This window comes from Antechinus flavipes, chromosome 2, assembly GCF_016432865.1.
Source record: "Antechinus flavipes isolate AdamAnt ecotype Samford, QLD, Australia chromosome 2, AdamAnt_v2, whole genome shotgun sequence".
Lineage (NCBI taxonomy): Eukaryota > Metazoa > Chordata > Mammalia > Dasyuromorphia > Dasyuridae > Antechinus > Antechinus flavipes.
The window spans coordinates 96,500,227-96,521,684 of NC_067399.1; the positions used below are offsets into that span (position 1 = coordinate 96,500,227).

The 21,458-nt window shown below is 34.5% G+C and overlaps 1 protein-coding gene across 15 annotated transcripts in view; it reads right to left on the minus strand.

Annotated features, from left to right (window-relative positions):
• Positions 1 to 8,773: 8,773 nt before the first annotated feature.
• Positions 8,774 to 21,458, minus strand: part of NRXN1 (neurexin 1) — a 1,357,693-nt gene continuing 1,345,008 nt past the window's right edge. For all 15 annotated transcript variants that reach the window (XM_051975251.1, XM_051975247.1, XM_051975246.1 and 12 more), the window contains one exon: positions 8,774 to 12,088. In XM_051975251.1, the coding sequence (XP_051831211.1) occupies positions 11,784 to 12,088 (305 nt within the window). In that variant the 3' untranslated portion in view covers positions 8,774 to 11,783. The remainder of the gene's footprint in view (positions 12,089 to 21,458) is intronic.

Below are 21,458 nucleotides of genomic sequence, written 5' to 3' on the forward strand. Positions count from 1 at the left end.
AACCATGATGAAAAAAGGGCCTAGACATTATCTTTTAGGAAATTATCAAGGGAAACTGCCTTAATGTCCCAGAATCAGAAGATAAAGTAGCCATTGAAAGGATTCAATGAGGGACAGGTAAGTGTTGCAGTGGATAGAGCACCAGCCCTGAAGTCAGGAGGATCTGAGTTCTCAGTGTCTCAGACACTTACCACTTTCTAGCTGTGTGACTATAGGCAAGTCATTCAACCCCAATTGCCTCAGGGGAAAAAAAAAGAATTCACTGATCACCTCCTGAAAGAGACCACAAAAATGAAAACTCTAAGGAATATTGTGTCTAAATTTCAGAACTATCAGACCAAGGTAAAAATATTGCAAGCAGCCAGAAAGAAACAATTCAAATACCAAGGAACCACAATTAGGATTACCCAGGACCTAGCAGCTTTCACCTTAAAGGATCAAAGGGCCTGGAATCTGATATTCCAAAAGGCAAAGGAATTTGGAATGCAGCCAAGAATAAACTATCCAGCTAAATGAAGATGATATCAATGATACAAGTGAATTTCATTTATTTCTGATGAAAAGACAAGAGCTGAACAAAAAATTTGACCTCCAAATGTAGAACTCAAGAGAAGCATATAAAGTTAAAAAGGAAAGAACTACTGAGAACCATATCTTTGTTATGGGTATACATAGAGAGTGCAGGTATAATTTGATTTTACTGTCATAATATAAAAAAGAAATTAGAGGTGGAAAGAGGATTATACTGGAAAAAGAGAAAAGTTGAGGTAAAATAAGGGAAATTACATCTTATGAAGAGACAAAGAAGACCTGTTATAGTTGAGGGAAAGAATGGAGGGGGATGAACATTGTGTGAATTTTACTCTCCTCAGATTTGGCTCAGTGAGAGAATATTAAACATGTTGCGTTTCAGAGTGAAACTTGCCACCTTATACAGAAGTAGAATGGGAAAGAAAAGGAGTAGGTTAACAGAAGGGAAGACAGAAATAGTAGGGGAAAGGTATAAGAAAGAGGGAGAGATTATAAAGGAAGAGGGCTGCTGGAGGGGAGTGATAGAAGCAAAATACTGGCGAGGAGGAAAGGGGAAAAGAAAAGAGAAAAGCATAATTTGCAGTAAATAAAAAAGCGGGAAATACAGTATTAGTCATTTTAACTGTGAATGTGAATGGTTTGAGCTCTCCCATAAAATGGAAACAGATAGCATTGGATTAAAAGCCAGAATCCTACAATATGTTGTTTACAAAAAAACACATTTAAAGCAGAGTGATACACACAGAGTAAAGGTAAAAGGTAAACCTGAAGACCCCAGATTTTGAGATAAGAATTCACTTTTTGACAAAAACTGCTGGGAAAATTGGAAAATAGTATGGCATGGCAGAAACTAGGCATTGGCCCACATTTAACACCATATACCAAGATAAGGTTAAAATGGGTTCATTATCTAGATATAAAGAATGAGATTATAAATAAATTAGAAGACCATAGGATAGTTTACTTCTCAGACCTGTGGAGGAGGAAGGAATTTGTGATCAAAGAACTAGAGATCATTATTGATCACAAAATAGAAAATTTTGATTATATTGTTAAAAAGTTTTTGTACAAACAAAACTAATGCAGACAAGATTAGAAGGGAAACAATAAACTGGGAAAACATTTTTACATTCAAAGGTTCTCATGAAAGCTTCATTTCCAAAATATATAGAGAACTGACTCTAATTTATAAGAAATCAAGCCATTCTCCAATTGATAAATGGTCAAAGGATATGAACAGACAATTTCCAGATGAAGAAATTGAAACTATTTCTAGCATGAAAAGGTGCTCCAAATCATTATTGATCAGAGAAATGCAAATTATGACAATTCTGAGATACCACTAACACTTCTCAGATTGGCTAAAATGACAGGAAAAGACAATGATGAATGTTAGAGGGGATGTGGGAAAACTGGGGCACTGATACATTGTTGGTGGAATTGTGAATGGATTCAACCATTCTGGAGAGCAATTTGGAACTATGCTCAAAAAGTTATCAAACTGTGCATACCCTTTGATCCAACAGTGTTACTATTGGACTTATTTCCCAAAGAGATTTTAAAAAAGGGAAAGGGACCTACATGTGCAAAACTGTTTGTGGCAGCCTTTTTTTGTAGTGGCTAAAAACTGGAAATTGAATGGATGCCCATCACTTGGCCAATGGCTGAAAAAACTATGATATAGAAATGTTATGGAGTATTATTGTTCTGTAAGAAATGAGCAGCAGGATGATTTCAAAGAGGCCTGGAAAGACTTACATGAACTGATGCTAAGTAAAATGAGCAGAACTAGGAGATTATTAAACATGGCAACAAGAAGACTATACAATGATCAACTCTGATGGATGTAGCTCTCTTCAACAATGAAATGATTTGTTATGATATGGGAGCTACCTGTCAGTGGCTACTGGAGGTCTAACTCAGACCTGTAGAATGGATCTCTTCATGTGAAAGGATGATGATGATAGAAGGAGACTGAGAGGCAGTTGCATTCTCTGACCTCTCTCCTCTTCCCTCTTGCTTCCAATTTATTCAATTCCCAATCCACAAGGAATATCTGTGAAGGCTAACTTATAACTCCTTCAAGTGGTATGATCCACAACTGTGGAGACTGTCAGAGAATTGACCTGCCACTTCATTTAGGCATGGTCCTTAACAATTTCCTGTTTTTTGTTTTATGGAAATGTAATTATTTTCCCCCACAGCATGGTCAGTAAGTTTATGCATTAGCTGTTATCTAAATTCACATTCTAAGGTATCTGAGTCCATATGCTAGGGAGTGCAAATAATACTATAGCAAGTGTTGAAGCTTGTGAGATGTCATGGAGGCAAACTTTCAAACAGAGAAGAGGAACAGGCATTTTTCATAAGTCTCTTATCAGTCTCTTGGTTCAGCCTTTTTATGTGTTGGCCCATTTAATTACCCCTACTAAAAAAGTCTTACCAGATGTCTTCTCCCTTTCTTTCCTCGCCAGTTATCAAAGAACTTGGGATGATTCTACTCACAAACAGCTCTTGAGCACTGCTGCTGCTGCTCCTTTGTTTTTTGTGTTTCTTATGTCCCTGTTTGGGCGCCATATATTATAATACGGAAGCCATCTGCCAGCGGCTGCTGGAGGCCTAACTCAGACCTGTAGAATGGACCTCTTCATGTGAGAAGATGATGATGAATCAAAAGAGATTAAAACTCTTCCCTGTTGCCTGCAATTTATTTCATTCCCTTTCCACAAGGAACATCTGTATTAGTAAAGGCTGCTTTGTGACTCCTTCAAGTGTAATGATTCACAGCTGAGGAGGCTGTTGGAGAATTGACCTGCTTCTTCACTTAGGCATGGTCCTTAACAATGATTCAAACCAGTTCCAATTGTTCAGTAATGAAGAGAATCAGCTACACCCAGAGAAAGAACTATGGGAACTGAGTGTGGACCACAACATAGCATTTCCACTCTTTCTGTTATTGTTTGCTTGCATTTTTGTTTTCCTTCTCAAGTTATTTTTCTTTCTTTCTAGGTCCAATTTTTCTTGTGCATCAAGATAACTGGATAAATATGTATATGTGTATATATATATATATATATATATATATATATATGTGTGTGTGTGTGTGTGTGTGTGTGTGTGTATGCGTGTGTGTATACATATATATATGTGTGTATGTATATATATGTATATATACATACACACATATATATACATATATATATATTGGATTTAACATATACTTGAACATATTTAACATGTATTGAACTACCTGCCATCTAGGGGAAGGGATGGAAGGAAGGAGGGGAAAAGATGGAACAGAAGGTTTGGCAAGGGTCAGTGTTGAAAAATTACCCATGCATATGTTTTGTAAATAAAAAAAAACTATAATAAAAAAGATATCTCATTGAAACAAGAAGATAACCCTTCTATCTTCAAAAGGTAAGCCAAAGAAAAATAAAATGCCAGTATATTCTACCAGTCTAGCAAAATTTCATGAATATGTTCCTAAAATGGAATTAATACTTCTTTTTGAAGACCAATCATTTCTAAGTTCAAAAAGTTTCATCAACAGAAGATAGGCTACTGATGAAATTCTTTTGGTTACAACTCAAGATAACCATATATTCAAATGTAGAAGTTTGCATTTTGATTTAATGAAAGAAAATTCACAAAAATGAAGCTACATAACCTTCTGCTATTGAAAAAAGCATGGGAAATATCTCTAGTGGCATCTTTTCTTATCCTAAAAGCACAAAATCACATACTCAATGTTTTAGTCTACTTTAGAGAGAGAAAAGGTTGGGAGATTTTCATATTTTCATAGCATAATTTTTCTTGTTTATTCTTTTGGATAAAATGAAACTTCCTCCTTCTAAACCCTTTCCCTCCTCTCATCTCCAATTGACATGGTTTCCAGATTATTTTACTATGTCAAGAAAAATATGGTAAATTACAGCACAAATGCAAAGTACCTACCAATTGCCAAGGCAAAACTTCTAATTAAGATATTAAATATGTAGATATGTATGTAGATACATAATTTGTCCAAGTTAATGAATTTTCTAAATTAAGAATACAAAACTAGTAAAAGGCCCCAAAACTGGAGGATAAATAAAGGTGTCAGAGTAGTAGAAGCCATTGTATCAGAGGACTAGAAACAAAACATATTAGGAAAGTTGATAATGGTATTGCTTCTTCATCTCCTATTTGGCTGTGTACTCCTTGGAACTTTTCTATCATGCACCCAGAACCCTCATCATTCTGCAAGATGGAATCAGTCTTGATACTCAAACCTTATAAGTACCTTTTGCCCTTGTGATTGGAGGGTGGAGTGAAGATCTATACCCTAAATTTCCATTTAAGGAGGGTGTCCTGGTCAGTCATCTCTTCATCTCCCATTCAGTTGTACTCCTTTGGACACTTTCATCATACCCCACCCCCATCCTGTGCCCACTAGTGCACTTTTTCAGGTTCCTTTTCTGTAGTTTTCCCCTTAGATAGTAAGTTCAGGGCAGAGACCCCCCTTCTTTTTTTCTGTTTGTATTGCCAGTGCTTAGCCCAATGCTTTACACAATAGTTGCTTGACAAATAATTTTTCACTGATTAATAGATCTTTTGTCTTGTCCCCTCAGCGGGAATTTTCTTAGATGGAAATCAGGAATCATTTATATGCACCATCTCTAAGCTGGTCTGAAGTCAGAAAACCCGAGTTTTAGTCTAGATTCTTCCACAAACCTTTTGAATAATTTTGAACAAGTTACTTGGCTGCTCATCTGCAAAATGAGGAGCTAGGATTATATGAGTTCCAGAGTTGCTTTTATTTTTAATTTTCTATGGATCTATATCCAGTCTCAATTTATTCTCGGATCCTGCTGGTAATAGAGTTTCCAGGAAAAGCTTCACAACAGAACTCTTAATATTTTTGGGCTTCAGTATTTCTAGAGATGAAATGGGGATATAAATTATAGTCTCATCTATGTTACAAAAGGATTGTGAAAGTAAATAGAAAAGAGATTAGAATGTCATAGATATTGTAATTACTATTTTCCTGACAAATAAAGAATATTATTTAATAAAGATCAATATATCTAGTGGTCCCTTTCTTTATGCTCTTGTTTCATCAGTCTTTCCCTCCTTCTTCTCATTTCAGATTAACATAACTAACTCACTGCTGTAAACTCATATTTTATGCAATGACTTGTGATTGTTGGTACTTCTACCAGGAACTGAAACAGGCCAAGAGATATTATAAAATGTTCGCATTCTCTGATTTGCAAGATATTTCAGTAAATAACTTGGTAGAGGTAAAGACAAAAAAGACTTCATTCATTTACCTATGGATTTCAATTCTCCTCTATGCTCTGGTCCACCTCACCACAGATTGAAAAATAATTAAGAGTTGACTAGTTAAGTGTCGGAAAAGTCTCTTTTGAGTAATATTCCCTGAACCACTTAGTGAACTTTAAACCCAATAGTCTTACACAGTCATTTCAAATGTTAATTAACCTGTATCTGTTTTTTTTTAACCTGTGGATTTATTTCAACGTGATATTTATTACTAAAAACTCTTAGCTTATTTTTAAGCTATGATCCTGACCAATGTTTTTCACATATCACATTACATTTTAAATGCAATGGTGATTTTCTCCTGCAGTTATTGTAGCACTTCAAAAAACACTGAATGGCATTACTTATATCCTGTTCTCTTTAAACTTGACATTATACTTCATTTACTTCTTAGTAGCTTCTTTATTAACTTGTAACTGTTCAATCTTCTAATTATATAATGTTAATATTTTAAAGTTGCAAACTTAGATTTCATTAATTTACAAATTTAGATACTTCCTTCATTATTCTTAATCTCACCATTTTACATATGTTCTTCAGCTTAGAACAGGCTTTTTCATCTTATCTGCAGGCTTTCAATACTTTATCTAAACTCACCTATAATTATATTTCCATCTGATTTAATAGACAGATTTGTGATGGTGACTATTGCTTAACGTTCACAACCATGTCCACATTGCATTAAATCAATTCACCTTTAGATATGAATAAAAATAAGGGGGAAAAGTCAACTTTGCATAATTAAACCCATGATGAGTCTCCATTAGAATGATGATTGCTTTACAGAAGTGAGGATTGTGAATAGATCTTAAAATATCCATTCTAAATTAAACCAGGTTGGCCTAAACCTCATATTATATACTTCTATAATATAGATATCATATTTCAGGGACTAATTCATAATATATTAACTATTTTTATAAGAAGAAACTATTTCTGAAGTCTTAACTATAATATCTGAAATAATACAGCTTTTGACGGTGAATGGAAGCAGAAAAAAATCTAGCATGGAAAATTATGGCAACATATTTGATTCAAGAATCATAATACCATCAGTTGCTAGTAAGGGGATTCTAACTCCACTGATACTGATCATGATGTCGTCTTGTCTTTATATGGATGGTATAGCCAAAAACTAATTGGGCATCTGCTGGTAAGCTTCTCTTAGCTGGGAGTGGGCCTTGCATAACAGATAAATAGTCTATTAGTATTTAGGGTCATATCTAGTGCTTAGTATAGTGGTTCAAAGGTAGTAGGGGCTCAATAAATGTTTATTGAATTGGATCAAAGTTTTTCCCACTTGGCAAGTTCTCTTAGACCTAGCACTTCATTAGCATATTTTTAAAGAACCCTAGGTCAAATCTATTTATCCAAATACAAGCATACTAAATACTTATCTTCATAAGAGATGATTGGTTCTTGTAGTCAGTGGTGGACAGGACAGAATATGGCAAGATATAATAGTCTCTTTTCATAGGACTTGTGTGATGATTAAAGTGTAATCCTGAATCACTTCATAAACATTTATCCTTATGATAATTAATTGAAAAATATACATTTTCCAGAGTATATAACAATTCCCTCTGTTCCCTCAACATTGCTATGTAGGGGCTACTTAGTTGGTATTTGCCTATGCCCCCTAACATTGATGGGATCCATAACCACCTTTCCATGACTTTGAGAAGGGGTCATGACTGGTTCCATAACTGGTACTTCCAGCCCATTTTACTAGGTTTAATATCTCCATCTCTGAAGGTTGCTTCAATGACCATCCAAATTTCCAAATTTTTCATACCTTGTGTGAACAGAATACCTTTAAACATGGTAGACATCCAAGGAAGAATTGAATGGTGTTCAAGATATGTAATAGGCACTTAAATACTGTTGGAAAAGTTACTGAGATAATTGTTCTTTTGGTGATGTTTCCTATGGATTTGCTGCAATTATAGGGTGAGATCTTTGTCTATTCACCTTGTCCGTGATTTATGGCTTCTCTCTCAGGTGGTGGTGGAAATGTGTTAGTGAACTATGTCATCATGGGCATTATTTTTAACTCTGTGTTCTCTCAACTAATTTACAATTGGCCATATATTAATTATTACTACCATGTCAACCTGAAGCACATAAGATGTATATAGATCAATTCTGCTTTGGTTTTTGCCTGTTATGAGAGAAATTTCTTTGTTCTTTTGTTTCTGATAAACATTATTATGAATGAGATGACTTAGCATTACAATAGTGTAATATAATATTTTAATCAATATAGAAAATGGATACAGATATGCATGCTATTTTATTTAAAGAGAGGAAAAGTACAAACACATTTCAGATTCTGAGTAAATTGTTTTGACTGATCTAGTTTGTTGGGTTGTTTTTTTTTTTTAATAGTTGTCAGTTTGTTAGTCTGAAAGAATGATAAATTATGGGGTAGTCTGCACTTAAAACTATCTCTTGGTTGATGTTATTTCCCAAAGGTCATTCAGATTTTGTGGGAGGGAAATATTAAAAAAGTGAAAGGGGATAGTGTAGTTATAAAACAATTAAATGGTTTAGAGAATGTTTTTTTTTTTTCCATTAAGCTTGATTTTTAAAAAAAATTACTGGAATAAACTTGTCCTTAGAGCAAAAATGTTTCTGAAAGTATAAAATGAGAACACTTATTTTTAAAAAAGACACCTTTTTATGTTGTAGTTGAACCCCTTTTTTTAAATTTATATTTTTAATCCATAAAAATAATGGAAAATATAAAATTTCCCCCTTTCAATTATACCCTTTCATAATCATATGCCTCCAAAGAAGTAGATCCCGCAACCTTTGTGATTTATCACTCATTTTACCCTCTTTCCTTAATCTTAGTTATTTTTTCTTTAACAAAAAGATGTCATATATAGCTTAAAAAAATCCAAGTCCAACAGTGTATTAAGAAACATTTTATTAACAAAACAGTAAATTCCACTTGCTTAGCATTTCCAATAATGGATAAATTGGCCTTGCAACAGAAAAAAAAAAAAAACCCTTAGATATCTAATCACACAAAGCACTAGAAGGATTGGGGCATCTTGTCTCTTTGATGATTTGGAGATGGCCCATTTCACACTTTATTTTAGTGTTCTGTTTTTAAAAAGGCAACATATTACATGAATAGAAAAGAAGCCTCCTCAATCAGACAAATTACAGGCTAAGATATAACCAAATTGATGTAAGGTAGTTTGAAACGATAAAATAATAGCAAAGGCTACATATGGAACCCTGGTACTTCTGGTATGTAAATAGTTATATATTTTTTTCCTCTTCTTATATTGAGAAGAAAATAAGAAATAATGTGAAATTTTGTGTCTGCTAACAACATCAGGAATACATTTTGCTGGATTTATTGGGTCACATTGAATTAGTAATTTTGTGGAAAGAAATTCTGGTCAAATGTCATTGAAAAGACACTTTCTAATCAGCCCCAATTCCTGTCCCTGCTATCTGAACCACCTTACAATTTTCATAGGCAATCCATCCTGATTAAATTGTAAAATAATTTTTGAATGGGAAATATTTCAAGTTCAGGACATGCTATGGAAGAGTTACAATTTTTTTTAAATCCTCAGGCTGTAAATTACTTAAGGTAATATTTACCTTCCTCTTTTTGTTGGCTTTCCCTGAGTAAGGGTGAATGACAAATGTAATAATTTGAGAATTCCATTGCTTGGCAGTTTTTTTAAGAAAAAATTTAATGGATATTATCAGATTTAAATTCATGCCTCCTACTATCAAAATCTTAGGAATAATTTCCCAACCAAAAGATCTCTCCAGCTAACACTTTGTTGGAAACCTTTAAAGAGTGACAGTTCATTTCCATTTTTATGTATGCCAATTAAACATGTAAAAAGTGTTATATGTCTGAAAGGCATACCTATGCCACTACTCAGCCTTCTTTATCAGCAAGAACAAGAAACACATGATATTTTGCTGCATTGTTGCCCTTTGTTTAAAGCTAATTTTAAAATCATATTACTATTTTGTAAAATTTAAACATCCATATTTTTTCCAGGAGGCATTCAAGTAATGCAACTGATTTCTAATAAAGTATCTCTTTCAACCCAATAATAGATTTTTCTTTGCATTACTTTATTATAACAAATGATTTATTGCTGTGATCTTCATTGAATATGTTAAAAAAAAACTTTGTGTATAATCTATATCATTCTAATCCTTTATATGGGTTAAACTAACAAAATGTTCATTAATGACATGAGCATAATTTTAAGTTATTTTAAAACATAGTCTTAATGGTCAACTAATATATGATCTTTTAGGATATTTAGTAATACAGAATCCAAAGTTGTTTAAAATACTTTCTTATAGGAAAAAAGTGCCCACTTTTCAAAAATCTTTAACATGCACTTCAAGTTCAGAGAATATATATCTTTTTTTAAAATTAGAAATGAGTTTTCAATTGCAGCAGCCAGGGTTAAGATAGAGATAAATCATTTTTGTTTCTGTTACCTGCCCCCACAATAGTTTTCACCTGCAGGAACAGTCCACTAGTGAAATTCTGTGCGATAAATTTCAGATTAGTAAGGGACTACAATTTTCTCAGAATTTCCTGGGAGCAAAACTTTAATGAAGCAAACCACACCATTCAGCAACAACACCTTGATCAGCCCATCTACCCACCCCTCCCATTTTTCACTCTGTTAGTAAATGTAGACTAATTTATGAATGTTTGGGTCTAACATCAAATTTGACTGATTCCAATGGTCAATAATAGATTTGGGAGGTATAGAATAGGGGAGAGAGGACAATTACAAGAGATATATACTATATATGTATGTATTTTGCCTTCTAATCCACATCTCTCATACAAACTACTAAAACTCATTTGCAACAGAATAGAAGCTGTACAGGTAAGAAAAAAATTAGCTGACTCTTTGTATATACATTCATACATATCCCCCTTAGAATAATCACTACACTGTAAAACTTGTTTTTAAAAAAAGAAAAAAGAAAAGAATTATGTGGCAATTTATAATGGCAGCAAAAAACTGAAATAAGTTTGGTGCTCCAGATGTCATAAAACTCTCTATACCTAGCAACACTTATAACATTGAATCGACCAAAAATGGCTGAAGAGCAGAGATATAGATTGCATTGTCTATACAACAGGCTATAAAACGTCACTTATCACAGTCCAGAAAGCACACATAGATGTGTTTTATATAAACATATGTAATAACATATTAAGCGTGCATGAAAATTTCCCAAATGATTGCATCTATGCCCTCTTGTTTTTGTTTAATTTTAGTGTGAAAACGTGCCTTATATTTCACATACTGGAAAATAAGGCCTCCATACTTTTTTTCTTCCCTTACAACCAGAAAGGGGCTTTTTGAAAGTGTTCTAACACAAGTCTTCAAAAAAGCCAGCACTTCATCTCCAATGCAAGCTCCAATCACTGCTCCTGGTACACGAGGCAGCAAACTCATTAAGGTTTGCATGTTGAGTCAGACCGAATGGCAGAGTCTTCTCTGGCAATAAGACTCCCTTCTCAAGAAAGCGCTAGCACTTTGGCTAAATCCAGAATCATAGGTAGCTTCTTTTTTTAAATTTTGTTTTGTTTTGTGCCTTGATGTGATAATACTCCTTTGCTTTATGAATGCGTTAGGGTCATCACCGTCTCTTTAGAAATGTTCCAGCAACATAAAGACAGGCAGAGTAAATGAAAACACTGTGGATGTTAGGGAATTTACCAGCCCCTGATTTCTGGAGAAACAAGAGCATGAGATACTTGTTTTTAAAAACAGTCTTTCCTTCCTGATTATATTCCCTGTCTTCTTTTGTATGTGCTTCATAAAAAGGAAAGTAAATAAGTTTGTATTATGTCTCAGATAAAATGAAGACTATTTCTATACAAGGGTCCTTTGGGGATGTCCGGATCAGACATAATACTCTTTATCCTTGTTCTTCTTGTTTTTGTTGGAACTTTTAGCACTGTTGGGTTGTTTCTCCTTCACGACTGCCCCGTTGGACTGTGCTGAGTTACTGATGTAGTTTCGACTCTCATCTACGTGGTATGAGCCTTCATCTCGGTTCCTGTACTTGTACATGGCGTAAAGGAGGATAAGGATGCACAGGGCGGCAGCGGCTACAATCCCGACAACCATGCCTGTCGTGCTGCTCGACTCTCGGATCACTTCTGCAGAGCCAGGGTAGTCTCTGCCACCTGCTCGAGTCGGATTGGCTGGAGGAAAAGGGGAGACAAAAAGATGGAGGTCAGTACTGAATTTACTGGCAATCACAGAACTACATTAACACTGAGCATTCCTTTTTGTCCTTAATGGAACAGCACTTATTGGCATAGGGAAAGTGCAGTGCTGATAAGTAGGATGACCATGGCTTCTTGGTCACTAAAGAGCAGGAGAAGTGAATTGAAAATACTCAGGAGAGATTTTCTCTCATACTTTAAAATCAATGTATTAATTATTTTAGCAAGATCTAAAAGTGCATCATTAAGTAATCTCAATTTAGCACAAAACAAAAAAAAATCCTGATTCATTGAATTCATGTTGCATATTCATAATGAAAATGAAAAACACATTAATGAAAATAGTATGGCTCCTTATGATACCAATGGGTATCATTTTGAAAAACAAAGTGATTCTATTCAGACTAACTAGTTATGGGATCCATGACCTGAATTCATCCTTTAAAACTGAATTCAAACGACATTTCCATGAAATCTTCATTGATCTTCTTTCAACAATTTTCCCTCAAGCCTTACAGAAAAGTTTGTTATTTCTGTCTTTCTAATGGATTTTACATGTAACATATCAATGTCTATGTTTTATTCCCCTAATAAATTAGAAGGTCCATAAAGTTCTAAGAAATTTTATATTCCCTCCAGAACCTAGTATAGGGTAGTATGCACATAAGATGCTTAATAAATGGTTATTGAATGAATGAAGATATCTCATATTCATGTATGTGGTCCTTCAATACCTATTAAGTGCTGACTCTGTTCTGAAGACTTGCCTTGTCCTCCAAGTTATATTTAAGGATTATACTGGATTCTTGAATCACTGCAGAGAAGTCTGCATAAGTTTAGATTTTTTTTAATATTAGTTTCCATATCAGAGGAGGGATACAGAGTGTAAAGTACTGAACAATAAGCTAATCTGTGCATTTGAGAAAGTCTAATTGCATACATTTTAAAATGTAATTTTAGTCACTTATCTTTACAACGTGCAAAACATGCAATGGAAAGTTTTTTCCATTTTTTTTTTTATTCCAAGGACAAAACTTTGGAGGAAAGCATATTATCCATAATACATAATTCTCCAAAAAGAATTTAGGCTTAAAGCTGTTTGTGAAGTGAAGCAATGAGAAACAAATGGCTGGATCAGCTACCAAGGTCAGTATTACCCATGGCAAATGAGATTGCCAACTGAATTATTCCATCTTTCATAACCATAATAAGATGATAAGACATGGACTTAAAGGTGGGAGAAGTACAATTAAGGAAGAACGATGGAGAGGAGTCATTTCCTTAAATTTCTAACTTAAAAAGTATTATAGACCAGTACAAATTTACCATAGTTCAAGTGGTTAAAAAATGATCCAGATGAAATTAATAGTTTACTTACTTATTGGAGATAAGCTAAGAACTTCTAGCACATGAGATACACTTGAAAAGAAATACTTTTTGGGGTACCCTAAGGCTTCGAGTAATTAAAGAATCTCTGAAAGAGCCTAGTTAAGAGCTAAAACTTATACCATTTTTGAGGAGAGAAGAAACCTAAAAGATTTTTTTAGTGTTACAGATAAAGAAAATGAAGCTTAGAATGGTAAAAATAGGCTTCTCTTTCTTAAATAATAAGAGAGGTTGCATAATATGTTGAGAAAAGGTCATTGAGATGGTATAGTGGAGTCTTGAAATTTAAAGTTAGTTAGAAAGATCAAAATTCAAAACCTGCCTCAGATACCTGTTAGCTGTGTGACCCTGAGCAAATCATTTAAACTTTCTCAGCATCATTTTCCACATCTGTAAAATGGGGATAATACCTCCATCATAATGATGGTGTAAAAAAAAAAAAGGTGAAATAACATGTAAAGTACTTTGCAAACTTTAAAATGTTACATGTTTAAAAATGTTATGTAACTACTAGTTATGAGAAGGATGTGATGAGGATAAGAAGTAATAATTGTAGTAGGAGTAGTGGTGGTGGTGGTGGTGGTAAAAAGTACTAATATGAGAATAAAAAATTTCAGCGAGGTACAAGTTTCAGCTCTTGCTATATGACTTTGGCTAAGTCATTGTAAAATGAAGGGATTAGCTAGAAGCAAATAGTCTGCAAGCTTTCTTCCAACTCTAATATTCTGATTTTAGCAAGTCTTATTTCCAAACTGAGAACCCAAGTGTGTTTTTATTTCTGATCAATACAAATCTGTATTTAAAAAAAATTGCTTATTAAAAATACCCATCTTTCTCCTCTTATATTATGATAATTAGTTTTTCAGATAGATGATGAAGAAATATAATTTCTTGCTGACCTCTTGCATCAGCAATTACCCTCTCACTCAACAACTCTTCTATCATTCTACCATCTACTTCTCTTTCTCCTCTGTAATATAAATATACAAACATATATACACTCTGATTTGTAAAAACTGCTCTTACAGTTAAATAGGTGGAATTATCATCCTACTTTTTAAAACATGACTGATAAATCTCACAAATTCTATGATTCCAAGATAATTCAACAATTTGAAAATATGTATTAAATGATTACTAAGTACAGAGTATTATATTAGGCATTGGAAGACAGAAATTTATAGCTAGGACATAATCCTTATTCTCATGGACTTTATAATCAGCTATATAATGTATTATAGCATAGTTAAAGAATGAAAATATATAACAATAGAGAAATTCATTTCAAAAACTTTCATTTTCAAATTAAAGTTTTGAAAGAGCTTAAAAACACCCAAGAGGAATCTTTTTTTAGTTGTACCTATTATTTTCCTTTTCCCCATTTTCCTAGACAGCTCTCACATATCATTTCTTAGCTCCATTCACCTCCCAGGCAAACATATATAAAAGTTTGCAATTTCTTTTCCAAATAGTACAGTATGTAATTTATTCTATATTAATAAGGGTTATTTGTTGGTTTTTCCCTACTGAAAAGTAAGTTTTCTGAGGCACATTCTCTTAAAAAGCAAGTGGGCCCAGTCTTCAAGAAAGAATAAGCAATGTCTGTTGGCCATCCAAAAATGAACTAAGGGAAAATCCTTCTGTGTTAAAGATGTCATTTCTTACAAAAGACAATATAATGGTGTTGAATAAAGCCTACAATTGCTTCTGTGGCCAATGCAGAATAAGACAAAGGCTACAATCCACTGTATTTGATTACAGGAAATTAATTTCCTCTCAAGAAAGAATACACTAGCCTGAAGAAATCTTGTCAGTGCCTGACAAACTAAAGGCTGCTCTTCTTTCAAAAAGACATCTTTGCCAAATTCTGTCAATTAGCTTTGCTACTAACTTTCATTAAATGACAACTCTTCCCCTTGCCCATTTCCCAGGACAGTCTTTGATGAGTACTGAAATGAGGAACTCTATATTTAAATATTACCTGTATCATTTTTCCACTTGCTGCAATCCTTTCATTTAAACCACATTTTCACATTTATCTCACTTAGCCAGTCTGTCAGAGGAGAAGGGAATGAGGGCAGGATGGAGGTGAGATCTAAGACCTTTCCCTCAAAGTAGACTTATAGCATTTTGATGGTACATTTTTCTACATGGGAAGACATTAGAAACTTTACAAAGTAGGCTTACTTTGGGGGATTTATTTTTAGCAATGGAATAGCTTATCCAAAATCTGCCTTAGCTATTGTCTGCTTAAGTATTTTCTGATCTATTTTTCTTATAGATTTCTGAGAAAGAGGGAAGAGAAGAGGAAAAGAAAAAGAGAGAGGAAAAGCTTGTAAAAATCTGCATTTTGTTTTGAAAAGACCAAAAAAGACACCTTAAAATCAGTTAAATACCTGATAAATATCACTAAGAGAACCAAATATCTTCTTTATCTTTCACCATGGATTAAATATGGCTTTATGCTATATATGCCAGTAAAACTATCCCTCAGCAAAACTACATATACTTGAAACATTTAAATGATATTTATTTGATAATTTCATATTTTTAAGAAGCTTTTAAGAAGATGAAAATAAAGGTACAAAAAACAATTTTTAAAATATTTTTGTCCTTGAGTTTCTTATCTCAATTGAAATTAAATGTTTAATGACTAGTTGGAGAGTCAGTTTTGGTCTATGGAGGATATTGAATTGTTGATAATCCCCAACTAATTCTTGAAATCACTTTCTGTTTATCCTTCAATCTTAAAGACTAAATGCTAGTTTGCTCAATCAGTGTTTTAATCAAGGATCAGCAATGTTTTAATATGAAAGTGATGAGTGAGTTGGATCTAAAATGTTAGACAAATATCCAATGGCCCAGCAGCCCAGACGTGGGACTTACATGGAGTAGTAGCTTCAATCTGGGGGTCAGCCATATCAAATCATATATCTATTTTGCCTATTTTTCCTCACCCTAGATCTCCCTGTGGGAAATCTTGGGATATGGTTCAAATGTAGCTCTTATTTAGGTCTCCATATTTGAGGCTAAAAGAATCCTCAGCTCTATAAAAGCAACCAATGTAACAATGTTTATACAATATAGGACACCTTTTATTTTACCCCATGGAAAATGCAGAAAGGATTCAAAGTAGTTCATAGATAATCAATAGATTTTTTTTCCCTGACTGATGTCTTATCACCATACATTCCTGTTCCTCCCTCCCAAGATATATACAATTCCCAGAATCATAGGCCCATTTTGTGATTTGATTTTTCCTTAGAAGAAAAATAAAGTTGAGGTTATTGGACAGGAAACTATTCTATCAGACTTTTAAAGTCCTAATAATTCACTATAATGGCAGAGGGCAAAGCCTAAACATCTTGCTTCCCTATATCATGGCTCAGGGAATTGTTGCTTTTGAATCATATGGTCACATGCATAATTTCCCCCTTCACAAGAGGCTGGCAACTGCGTAAAAACTTCCCTTTTGCTCTCTAGAAGGTCAGGTCCCCAATTTGCAGTCTTGCTGTTATTAGAGAGGCAATTCAAAACTGGCACTTCCCTCCTCTAGAATAGGGGTCAGCAAATGGCCCAAAGACCCAATCCTGCCCCATACCTGTGAGCTAAAAAGGGTTTTTATATTTTCAAATACAATAAAACATCTCTTTAAAATGTAAAGAAAAAATATTTTTAGCTGGAGCTATACAAAAAAAGGCTACAGGTGGGGGTTTGCTTGGCCCCTCCCCTAAAAGTCTAGATTCTAAACATATTATTTATCCTTGTGATTACCAGAGGCAACCTGTGGCTAGCACAGGAATTCCTCTACTTTTTCCTATGATTAAGGAACTCTCACAATTTAGCCAGGTAGGTCTCTCCAGGGGCCACTTGGTTTGAAAGTACACTTCTCTGATGTCTCTGTCGAGCTGAGTCCAGGCCTGAAAAGCCTAGAAATTCTTCTCTCGAGCAAAATGGATCAGAATACGTTTAATCCCAGTCGACTCTGTCCCTAATCACTCTGGGAATCAGGGACTTTGCATGTGCTGTTTGAACTTGTGTATGTGCTTGCTATGAACTGTTTTACTCTGTGTTTTAGATAAATAATACAACAGCAGGGAAACTGAGAGGGATACAGTGAAAGAGATTCATCAAGTCACGAGTTTTTGAGTTCTGCCTTTCACATATACTGGCTGTGTATCTCTTAATCTTTCAACATATGAGAAACTCAATAGGACTATAAGAAGAGAATTGCTTATCAGCATTAGTAGAGGGAGTTTACCCACCTGGAATTCCCTGTTCTAATAAAATCACTTTCAGACACCTCCCTCCCCATCTCAAAAAAAAAAAAGAAAAAGAAAGAAAGAAATAGCGAAATCACTATTGTAATTGGTAGAAAGTTCCAAATATGCTAATTCAAAACACATTAAGTAGGACAGAATAGATTAAAGAACATTATTTATCTCCTCAACTCAGAACCAGAATATATTCCACCCACATTAAAATTTGTTTCCTTCCTCCCTGGTTTATAAGGAGGAACCACAAATAATCACTTCAGCCCATGGGAACATGGATTTTGGCCTGGAGTAAAGTATGAAAAGTCACTATCACTGTGAAGAGGCAGAATAAGATGGCTTGATTCAAAGGTGCTACATGCTGGTTCAAAATTACTCAATGAGATCTGTGCTAAATCACAAAATTAGTCTATTTTCTTGATCAGTTGCAATCATATTTATTATAGAAGCCAAAGTCAAATCATTTTTGATGGTATAGACCACTGAAGAATAGACAACTTCTAGTGTCCTGTATATAATCCCTGGGAATACTTCATTTTGCCAAATCAAGTTGGTATTTAATAAAAATTCAATTCAATAAACATTTAAGTGCCATGCCAGGCATTGTATATTGTAAATATGAAGCCAGATGAGAAGAATCATAGCCAAATCCTAGAATCTAGACAAGCACTAATTTTTGACCACTATGAAAAAGACAGAGAAAAAGGGGTCTTGTTAAAGTCTAGGGGCCTATTTGAATCTGTGCTATGAACTCTTTTAAGCTGGAAAGGAAATTGCCAAATTCAAGCTCTCCACAATGTTTTTGGTGAGCAAACAAAAATGCAAGTCAGGGTAAATTAATTTTAATTCACTATTCAATGCTCTGTGATATCATCAGTGTGAATAATCCCTCCCTTTACTTAGGAGGACTGCAATCTTGTGCAATGTGGATAACCTCCATAGATACTTCTGAAATGGAGAAATCTGTCATTCTCAGCAACAATCTGAAAAACCTCTCCAAAGAGCAAGGAATATAGACCCACTGCTTAATATGAATGGTTGATTCTGGGTGTATGAACACCAGACCCCTGTTGTAAACCAGGGGCAGAGCATGGAGGCTTGCAGAATAAAAAGACCTCCACTTTTATGAAGGAACTCAATTTTAGACAAACGAACTCAATGGAAGCTCCTCACATTTTGGGAGAATCCTTTGGTTTGAGAATCTGGACAGACTGCTTCTCTCCATCCTCACAGCTTTTAAAGCAGGGTGGGGAGTGGGGAAAAATCTTAACTTTTTTGGGTGGGGTGGCCATGGTTCCCTTTGGCAGTCTAGTAAAACTTATGAGCACCTGTTTTGGATAATGCTTTAAAATGCATACATTAAATTACATAGGATCACAAAAGAAACAAAATGTTAAAATCAAGATAAAATTTTCTCCTTGAAAGTTATAATTAGACCCCTTAAAAATCTATCCAGACTTCAGATTAACAATCCCAGCTTTTTGTACTGAAAATAATGTGATAGTCATGAATTGTTCCCTTCTGCCTTGAGCATCCATCTTGTTACTGCTCTCCCTTCTCCCCATTACCTTCTCTCCCTTTCACCAAAGTGTTCCCTCATAAGTGGCACCTGATGATGTTGATTTCATGGAGCCTGACAGTGAGTTAGTCAGACAACAGATAATATCAAGAGACCTATTACTAGAAGCCTGGCCAGTCTGGAAGAACTTCTATGCTTATGGTTTAACTGGAACTGTTAACAGATAAACAGTGTCTTCTCCAGGCAACAGTAAAGAGCTTAACTTCTGAATGAAAAAAGGAAATTAATTTTGCAAATCTCTCCAATCACTAGTTCTCTATCATTTATAAAAATAAGTGTTGTATATAATGACAAATGTAGCCAACTCCTTCTCATTCCCTACAGAGAGGAATAAAATTTACTTGAAAAACTGAAATTTAAAGAGAGGATTTTGGGAAGATTGCAAAGATTTGGATCTCAAAAATTTCTCTAAAAAAAAGACACAACATTGCCTCAGAGAAGCAGAAATAAACATGGGTTAGAGCAGTTGTCCTCACAGGGATCCTCAAACTTTTTAAATAGGGGGCCAGTTCACTGTCCCTCAGATTGTTGGAGGGCCTGACTATAGTAAAAACAAAAACTTTGTTTTGTAGGCCTTTAAATAAAGAAACTTCATAGCCCTGGGTGAGGGAGATAAACGTCCTCAGCTGCTGCATCTGGCCCCCGGCTATAGTTTGAGGACCCCTGTGACCTAAAACAATCTGAGCAGACCTAGGGAAAGACCTGACCTTCAGGTATAGAGGTTCCACTGAGTAAAATGCAAAAGCCTCCAGGCCAACTCTGAAGAATGAACAAACAAGAAGCCCTGAGGGCAATGGAGTTAAGGGGCAGTCTCAGCCTTAGAAATTGTCATTTTGCTAGCAGTATTGGGGGGGACTAACTCTTGAGTAGGAGAAAATTAAAGGACCTTCTACTGTTGAGGGTACAGAACAGTCGTACTGACCAGTATGTCCTGGGCTGTAGCTGTGGGAAGAAGAAAGCTAGTATACATGTGTTTGAGTACAGAATGAGGATCCTGGCCCTGTTGGCTGGGGGCAATTGTAGAAGAACAGAGCACCTGGTTTCAGTTCCAGCATAGAGAGGACAACTATAATTTGCAGCCACTGGAGGAATTTCAGGGAGCAAGATCATTTGTAGGACATTATATCTGGGGGCCCTAGCTGTGGTTAGTAGAGAGGAGAGCTCATGGTGCCCCAGACAGAGCTCAGAAAATAAGAGTAAGAAGAAGACTTACTAATATCCCTAATTAGACACTTCTATAGACTACAACTTGATTACACTAAGAGTTGCTAAAAATAAAAACAAGTTTAAAAACAAAAATAAGTAAGCAAAGAAGAATGAACATAACCATAGACATTTGCCATGCATTAGAGAAGATTTGGGTTCATATTCAGAGGAAGATAATAGAGCTAAAAAAGCCACTCTTTTCAATGATAAAGGTCAAATAGTCCCAAGCACAAAACAAGATCTTAGAAGAATTTTCAAAAGGACTTTAAAAATCAAGATTGAGGAAAAATTAGAGAAAAAATAAAAGCATCCAAAAACATTTTTAAAATATGAAAAGAAAGTCAAATTGAAATTGAGAATCAAAAGCTTAAGGAAGAAAAATTGAGGAAGGAGAAGCTAATGATATTCTAAGACACCAAGAAATCATAAAACCTCTGATTGTAATATTTAAATATCAATTAATTACAATCAGGATTACATAAAACCTAATAGTTACCACAGTGAAGTGCCATAGGTCCTGGAATATTATATTCCATAAAGCAAAAGAACTGGGGTTATGACCAAAGGTAATTTACTCAAAAGTTTAGTATAATCCTGAATGGAGGACAGGGGAAGATATTTAAAGAACTGAAAGACTTTCATGGTTTTGTCATAAAACCTTCAGAACTTAAGGAAAAATTGACATATAACATCCAGGAGAAATAAGGTTAAAATTAAAGACCAATTATAAGGGACTCAATAAGGTCAAAATTTTTACTCCATATCTGGGAAAATATTAGCAGTACTCTCATGATTGTCATTATTTGGATAGTTTGAAAGAAAGACTTGGGCTGAATTGAGTTTGATGAGGTGATTCTTAAATAAATAAATAAATAAATAAAATGGTATAGAGAGAAGTTAA